The 8868-nt window shown below is 54.2% G+C and overlaps 1 protein-coding gene across 4 annotated transcripts in view; it reads left to right on the forward strand.

Moving 5' to 3' along the window:
- The window catches only part of Scube1 (signal peptide, CUB domain and EGF like domain containing 1), a 128557-nt gene that overhangs the window by 59676 nt on the left and 60013 nt on the right, over positions 1 to 8868 (forward strand). For all 4 annotated transcript variants that reach the window (XM_015501751.2, XM_048803020.1, XM_048803021.1 and 1 more), the window contains exon 4: positions 7279 to 7404. In XM_015501751.2, coding sequence (XP_015357237.2) covers positions 7279 to 7404 — 126 coding nt within the window. The remainder of the gene's footprint in view (positions 1 to 7278; positions 7405 to 8868) is intronic.

Below are 8868 nucleotides of genomic sequence, written 5' to 3' on the forward strand. Positions count from 1 at the left end.
CTATTTACCTCTCTTATTGTTTCTTTAGCTGAGAAAAAACTTTTTAGTTTGAGTAAGTCCCATTTGTTGATTCTAGTTATTAACTTTTGTGCTATGGGTGTCCTATTGAGGAATTTGGAGCCCGACCCCACAGTATGTAGATCGTAGCCAACTTTTTCTTCTATCAGACGGCGTGTCTCTGATTTGATATCAAGCTCCTTGATCCATTTTGAGTTAACTTTTGTGCATGGCGAGAGAAAGGGATTCAGTTTCATTTTGTTGCATATGGATTTCCAGTTTTCCCAGCACCATTTGTTGAAGATGATATTTATGCTCTAGAAAGCTCCCTGTGCAGCTGGAGACAGACTGACCTTCCAGTCAGTCAGACCCAAGCTCCTTTCCAGTTCTACCATGTCCTACTCAAGTGACCACAGGCAAATTGCCCCACCTCTCTGAAGCACCTCTAACATGGGCAAAGCTGCTAACCTGGCAGGGTGGTGCCGTGGAGGTCTCTGTCTTCACTCAGAGCCGTGTGTGGGACAAAAGGGCGAGCTCTGGCCTCATGTAGCTCTCTGTGTCTCTAAGGAGCCTGGTGGCATCGTTCCCTGGCTGGACTGGGGCAGGGTCAGAATCCAGGCGCATTGCAGAAGCTGGCACTAGAGATGGTCTTGGAGAGATGGAGTGTGGGAATGGCCTTGGGCAGGAGACAGCTGAGCCATTGTAGTCCTTACATGGAACTGGGGGGAAAGTTCCCAGGGCTGCCTGCCTCACTGTCTCCTGGAAGCCCACTGGAAGGGCAGGTTCTGAGTCAAGGGTGGGTTTACAGCCCACACCTCCCTTACCATGCTCCTTGAGCAAGTGACTGATTCTTTCTTTGTCCTACTCTGCTCACTTGTCAAGTGGAGGTAACGGTGTCTTTGACAAGTGGTCCTATGGCCTCAAGGTTATTCACTTAAGTACTCAGTGTGCAGCAGGTCTCAATAAATGGCTATTCTGGTTGTCATCAACCTGTCATCACCACATTTCTTGTGGGCCTGTTCTGCAGCCCAGAGCTGCTGCCATTCTGTCTTGCAAGTCTGTCCCCGAGACCCAGCCCCTGTGCCTCCATATTCCCATCTGGTGGACTGCATAACCCCATGCCCCTCCCACCTCTGGGCTCATCTTGGGACACTAGCCAGGCAGTCCGTGGCAGGATATGGAGCGGGGCTCTGCACCCAGGCAGCTGTAGCCACAGCAGTGCTTGTTGTCCTCTCCCACAGTCCAGTCCCCTAGCTGCTCCTGGGCCCCATCTTCACAGGGCCTTTTCTTCAAACTCTTTGGAAGCTTGCTCTTCCCTGCGTGGCTTGGACTGAGCTGGGAAGGGCAGCAGCCTCTTCCTGAATCGCAAAGCTCCTGCCTGTTTCTTGGCGCCATCATTTTCTATTGACAATGTGAAAGGGAGGAAAATCCCTTCCTCACATGTCTGGGAATGTGGGGCAGAGCAAGGCCATTGGGTGGATTTTTGGTTTTGTTTTGCTTCTTCTCTCTGCTCTCCCTTCCCAGCTTGCCCTTTTCCTATGTGTTTGAACATGAACACAGAAAGTGATGTTATTGATGAAGTTTCCATAGCAACAGCCCTCAGGAGACACACGTTCCAGCTTTGTTATCCGAGCAGGGGGCTCCTAAGTACAAGCAGGCAGCATGCCTCACGCCCACTGCAGAGGTATGATGTATGCACTGGTTTCAGGCATGCAGAGTTTGCTGTCTCTTTCCATGTGCACCCTGGGCCAGTGTCCAAAATTGATGGCAGGCCTTTAGGGAAAATAGGTCTTCCTGGAGAAGGGCTGCGAGCCCATCAGAAGGTTCAGGACAGGCGACGATGTGGGGAAGGGCCATTGAAGGGAGACATTGGGTGCTTCTGACTCAGTCGTGGCTGGGCAAATCCTTTCCCCACGCTGATCCCCACTCCATGTGTCATCTATGCAGCGGGTAGCACAGCACCTCCCAAGCAGCACCCAGAGCTGCTCCTGCCACAACTCATCACTGGCCTATGAACAACCTTTTGTGGCTCCTTCCTGCCCAGGAGAAGTCCCATGGCAGTTTTATGTGCACCCTCAGCCTGCTACTCCCCTCACCCAGGACTGAGGGCCACATGTCATGCAGCATACCTGTGACACAGGTCCTGCAACTGTCTGGTTTTACGCAGGTGGAAACCAGGCTCAGACATGAAGGAAACTGCCCAAGGCTGTAGACACTTGGCAGAGTCCACGTGTGGATCTGGTGATGCAGTGACAGAGCATCGTCTCCTCACTGCGCCCAGCCCAGCCCAGGCACCAGGGAGACACTCAGCCAGAGTTTGCAGCACCTAATTGGATTTGGATGGGTTATGTCAGATTAGATTTGGCGTGGTGGGCAGCCTGGACTGGCAGGCACCAGGCCTCTGAAGACCAGGGCTTCTGGAAATAGCTCTGGAGTTCTATCTGGACTCCCCTCAGGGAGGAAAAACATTCAGAGCCTCTGTTGAGCTTGGTGCTCCTGGTTCCTCCATATCCAGATGGAGGGAGAAAGAGGGTGGATCTTATAGTTTGGTTCCCAAGAACAGTCATGGCATAAGCAAGGAGATGCAGAGGACAGAACTCACTCTTGCAGGAAGCTGCTCTGTGCTTGGCCTGGGCTAGGTCTGCATCAGAGGAACATGCAGGCTGGCACAGTGAGGTGTCTGCTGCCATAGCAGACTGGAGCAGGCCTGCTGCTCAGAGGAGTCGGGCAGGGTTGCAACTGCAGATGAGGTGAGCACTTCCCAGCTGGAGCTCAGGACCACTCTCCTGGAACAGAAGTGTCTGGTCCCAAGCACCTCTCATGCCCTGGGGTTTATCTTCACACACTCACTTGGCCATGGGCCTCTCATGGGAGCCATCTGCTACAGGAGAGGACAAGCTACCTCCCTGCTCTTGCTCCCACCTCAGGTCAGCACAGCCCTGAGAGGAGATGAGAGGACATGCTACAGCTCTGCCTGGAGGCTTGGAGGGAGGCCTGTGTGCCACCCCAGTCCTGTGCCCCACTGCCTTGTCTATAAAGTGAGACGCTGGAGTGGGCCACCTTAAGACCCTTTTAGTCCTGGGGTCTCTTCAAGTCCAGGACACCATGTCGAATAAGGGAGACAAGACTGTTCCACAGTGAGTGCACGACTTCCTCAGAACTTTTAATGTGTGCCATGAATTTTCTCCCATCAGGCATCTGAAATACCTGAATGTGTTTCTAGAACACAGAGCCAGAATGCCCCAATAGTACTTTTAAAATTCTTACCTTGCCCCCTATTACAGTAGACAGTGGGTTGATCTGCTCCTAGGTAGGACAGCCTTTATTCCTCTTTTCCTCCTCTTCCTCCTCTCTCCTTTTCCACTCTTCTTTCTCTTCCCCAGCCACTCTTTGCTGAGCCCCCACCCTGTACCAGGCCCAGTGCTGGGAACTTGTGCTATGGAATAAAGCTCAGGTCTCCCTGTAGGTTACCCATGGCTGGCAGGGGAGAGCAACATAGGCAGCTGACCCTTCAGCACAGGCCACAGGAAGCAGGCAGAGGCAGAGGCAGAGGCAGAGGCAGAGGCAGACGCTGTGTCCACGGCGTGCTTTCTGGAGGAGGTGCTCTCTCGCGCTCTTCAGTTTCCTCTGCAGCAACACTCCGGGATAGACTCCTCAGCCCCATTTCATGGCTGACAAAACAGATGCAGAGAAGGTAGCAGTCCAGTCAGAGTCTTTGATGGTGGTGAGCATGGCTGGGCATCTGAGGACCTGGAGCTGGCTGCTCTCCGTGGCTGTTTGTGCGTTGGCTTGGTAGGCACTGACCTGGAGTGGGCAGTGCACAGCATGGTGCTGGCACCAACCCCAGCAACGGGACGCCCCCACCTAAGGTGCCCAGTTGGAGAGACGCACGGAGCTGGGGTGGGGTGCCGAGCCACCCCATCAGGGGGAAGAGCTCAGAGCCATGGGGCCTGGTCCTGAGCTGCTCTGGGAAGAAGGCTGCCTCAGCAGGGCAGAGGCAGTGTCCAGGCCGTCCCCAGAGAAGAGGACGCTGTGCAGGCCAACCTCCTGTGCTTCTGCCCATGCAGGTGGGTCTTCTTTGGCCTGTAGGAGCCAGTGCTGCTCCCAGTGGAAGTGAGGTAGCACAGCCACCCAGGAGCCAAAGTGACAAGCAGAGGTGGCTGCAAGTTGCCCCCAGGCTGGGCAGTTGTGGCCGTCTTTGGAGTGGTTGCAAGGGTTGCTTTAAAATGTGGAGGTGATGCTGGACGCCACTTCTTTCAGGGGAAGGCCCCGGAAGCCCTCAGGCCTCCTCTTCCCCTCCATGCAGCAGGGAGCCCAGCTCCACAGGGCTACAAGGCTGCTCCTCACAGGCCTGCCCTGCTCTTGTTTTGAAAAATATAGTTTTTGGTAAAAGTACATTATTTAAATTCTTTTCTGTGTGGTAGACATGGGTGATATAACATGTGGACTCGTACACCTGGGCTCTTTGGTCTCCTCTGTCATTGTTAGGAATGTAAAGAGGACCGAAAGCCACCCCAGCTGACCCTGGGCTGGAGAGGCAGAGGGGGCTTCAGGACCTGGGGCAGAAGGCAGAGTGCTCAATGGCTATCTGGAATCTGGTGAGGGGCCTCCAGGCAAAGGGTGGAGGCCAGCCCTCTTCCCTACAGTTGCCAGAGAAAACCCAGCCAGGACCTTTGAAACCAGACTCCCCCTCCCCAGCTCTGCAGCTCCACATGCTGACCCTGGGTTGCTACCGTAATGCTGGATTATGCCCCCAGGTTACCCTTTGCCAGCAACTATGGCAACTCTTGGCTCATTATTAAAATCCACGTGCTCAAAAGGAAAGATGATTAGATGGCAAGTTGTGGAAGGGGAGATGGAGGGAGTTCTGAAGCTCGTGCTCTTTAGTCCAGGGTTCTTGGATGCAGCAGTTCTCCAGGGATGAGTTTTACAGCGGGTGTGATCAGCAGGGCTTCTCGTAAATTGCTATCCTTTGACCGGAAGTGGAAATTCAATCTCCCTTTCTTCATCACGTCCAAGCCTGAGCGAAACAGGGGCCTCAGACTCCTCCCGCTCAAGAAGCAGCACAGATCTGCTTCAGTGTGGGCACATGGGGCAGCGCTGGGAAATTGACAGGGGGAATTGACAAGACTAAACTCGGGGATCGGGAAGTTTGCTGAATTGGTGGGGTTTGAGATGCGCCTAGGATTTTTTTTGTGGAAGGCAGGAGAGAGAGTTTCCCAGGAGAAAGGAGAAGCTTCTCAAGGACGGTACCAGGTGTGTGGGATTGGGAACTTGGGGAGTATGTGCAGGGGGCAGGGCTGCAGTGTGGGTGGGACAAGGGAGCCACAGGAGCCTTGTGAGCAAGGAAGGAGGGGTCACCCTAGGCTCTGAGCCCACCGTTGACATTGCCCATTAATGATGGTCATGGAGACTGCTTGGTGGCCACCGCTCACTGGCCAAACCTTCTCAGAGGCTGGAGTCTCCCAGAAGACCTGCTGAGAGACTGAACGTGTCCAAATGTCTAAGAAAGACCCTCTCCTGAAAGCCACCTCTGAAGCGGGGTGACTGGCCTCTCCAGGACCTAGCAGGGAATCCCTTTCTCCAGATCTGCAGGGGGAAGCAGCAGCTTTCAGAAGTCAGGCTCCTGTAAGGATGTCTGGTCTGTTAGTGAACACCTTCAGCAGGCCTGGCATCTGCCCGTCTGTGACCTCATTTCATCTCTCACCTACTCCAGGACAGTCGTGCCAGCTCGGAGATCATGAGGCTCAGAGAAGTGAAGCAGGTATCCCCAAGGGCAACAGCTGGTAGGGAAGCCAAGTTCACACCTACATCTGCCTGCCTCTGCAGGGCCTTTCTAAGAAAGCGATGTGTTAGCACTGGCTAATACCAGCTTCAAAGCCAACCGTGTACATGGCGTCCCTACTCCAGTGGTCCCTGTGGATACCACCATACCCCCATAGCTTGAAATCAGCCAAGGGGAGGGTTTGCACCACAGAACTTTGCAAAGACTGCAGATCAGCCCTCCACCCTTTGACCCCGGGTGTTAAGCCTCCATCAACACTCCTCCATGATAGTCATGCATCAGAGCCAGTGGGAGTTGAGAAAGGAGAGAGCTGGTCTCTCCACCTGAACTTGAAGCCTCCTGTGAGGCACAGCAGCAGTCAGGTACTGTGCATCTTTAATCACTGGCTGGTGGGTAGACTCTGCATCATGCAACAGTTGGACAGGAAGAAGTTGAGAAGGCAAGGTGAAGAATGGCCAAAAGTAAAGAAGCAGATGAGACCAGGAGTTTGGGCACTGGGCAAAGTGCACGCTTCACTCTTTTCCATTTTGGGGGTTTTGAGTTTAACATTAAACTTTTAGGGGTGTTGCAGATTGACTCCAGGGCCTGTGTGCACTGGGCGGGCACTCTACCACCCAGCCACACCCCACCCCTATATTATTTTAAGCTGTAGTATGACTGCCACGGGGTTTGTGTTTTTACATGTTGCATTGCTGCATGCCTGTGTTTATGGTGTGCAGGGTCAAGATGGAGCTGGCCCTCTCCTAAAACAAGAGTCCAGTGTATGCTCTGGGGAGGAGAGGCCACCTGTGTGTTCACCCACCAGGCCGGATTCCCGCCTCTCTCCAAAGCCGGCTTCGCTCCTCCACAGCTTCTTGCAGGTGGAGATGGAGTCAGGTCACAGAGCTGAGGTGCAGGCTGCAGCTCTTCCCTTTCAACTGCCTTTGGCCTCTTGATGGACTTGTGACCCACAGGCTCTCACTTGACCCCTGACCTCATAAATTCTGGAAGCTCCTCACAAATCACCAGGAAGATAAACATCAACTTGGGTCAATGGAAGGAGGTCTGAACTACTCCAGGCAAACAGGGAGGGGAGATGGAGGGAGGGAACCTTCTGGGACCGTGGGGGACAGACCAAATGGCCCTGACCTGAAAGCAGTTCCGAAGACCTAACCCACAATGTGGCTTAGGGCAGGAGCCTTGCCAAGTCAGTCCCCAGTTTTCATTTACAGTGCAGCTCACAAAGCACCAGACCTTGGCATAGTGTCCTTGGCCACTAGGACCATCCTATGTGTCTCCATGTGGATTACCAGTCCACACCTGTGTGTGTATGTGTGTGTGTGTGTATGTGTATGTGTATGTGTGCGTGCACGTGCACTTGCACTTGCACATGTATGTACACACCAGCATACATGGTGTGCAATAGCAGTCCAGAGCCTATCGTTTAATCATGACATTGTTTCTCTCCCTCTCTCTCCCTGGTCCCCAACCCCTCTCTTGTCTGTCTCTCTTCCCAGAGGGTATGAACTGCATGAACAAAGACCACGGTTGTGCCCACATCTGCCGGGAGACGCCCAAAGGTGGGGTGGCCTGTGACTGCAGGCCCGGCTTTGACCTTGCCCAAAACCAGAAGGACTGCACACGTAGGTAGATGGAGGCAATGGGTCAGACACCCCATGCGTCTCCCGCCATTGCTTTGTAAAGGGTCTGTCCAGTCTGCTGGCTGTTGGCCAGGGAGGACTATGAGCTCCATGGGGTGGAAAGAAGGGCAGCTCTGCTGAAGGGCCCTTGGTGGGCTGGAGAGGTGGGCTGTGAACCCTGGGTTTGGGGTTTTTCCCTACCTGCTGTGACACTACCAGCATAGCCCCAGGAGCTGGCCTGGACTTCTGAAGGTCCCTGAGCTGAACTCTGCAGTGGGAAGGAGGGGCTGTGGTACTAAGATCTAGATGCCCAGGTTTCTGGAAGGGCCTGGCAAGCCCTCAGGAATGGGAAAATGTGAAGAAGCAGAGGAATGTCCTGGGGTCCCATTCCAGACTGTGCTGATGTGACTTCCAGGCTCAGAAATCAGCACTCACAGTGGCTGACTACAAGTGGTAAGACCCTGGGAGGCCACAGGTACCACAAGAATGGCTGGGGAGTTGGCCTGCAACATTCAAGTGTCACCCAGCTCTTAGCATGGCCACTCAGCTCCCCATCAGGAGTAGGGCCAGGAAGCAAAGTGGGACGGGGGCTGAATGCACTCGGCTGCCCTTCAGAGCTTCACAACGGCTACCAGGAGACAGCAGGATACAGACTCTGCCCACTGGGAACAGGGATGCCCAGGTTGGCACCACATTTGCCCTGGGTCTGCCAAGAGCCAAGGAAGGCTGTGGTAAGCACTTCCATCTCAGCCAGAGCCACAGGCTTCAACATGCTCACTTTCTGCTGCAGAAAAATAGGATGGAAGAGTCTGATTCCAACCCTGAGAGAAAGCGCTCCTTGCCGGGACTATGGAGTGGGGGCCTGAGGCTGCCTGCTGGTGTGAAGGAAGTGGCCTTCCTTCCTCTCCTCATTCTGTACAGAAGATACTCGTCCATGCTGGTCCACCGTCCTTTGTCATTGTGACTTCTTGTCACCAGCTCACTGGTGTATGTCTCACCACAGCTCTCCCAGTTCAGGGTCAACTCAAACAGTGGCCAAAGCCCTGGGGATCCACATGTATCAGACACTGTCCCCACCTCCAGGAGCTTGTGCTTCAGCGCCAGGGTACCACCATGTGTGCCCCAAAGGAAGGGACTTCCTTCTGCCCAGGTGTAGCCCCAGAGGAGGACCATCCTTCCTCTCTGCTTCTCGTTCTTTGCCATGGGACAGCAGCCACCCCACTCTCTAACCACCACCATCCGGCACAGCAGCTGTGCACCTCTGTTCCCAGCTGAGAGGGCCAGAGTCCACACCCATTCAATTCTAGGGACAACGTTGGGTCTGAGACCCTGGAAGGCACAGGGCAGGGAAGCACATCTGCTGCCTGTGAGCCCAGCAAGCCCAGTTCAGGCCCTCGCGTTCCTCCCCCACCCCAGAAGCAACACCAACGCCCACAGACTAACCCTTCTGTTGTTCTGTTTATACAC

Source organism: Marmota marmota, unplaced genomic scaffold (genome assembly GCF_001458135.2).
Source record: "Marmota marmota marmota unplaced genomic scaffold, marMar, whole genome shotgun sequence".
NCBI classification, from domain to species: Eukaryota; Metazoa; Chordata; class Mammalia; order Rodentia; family Sciuridae; genus Marmota; species Marmota marmota.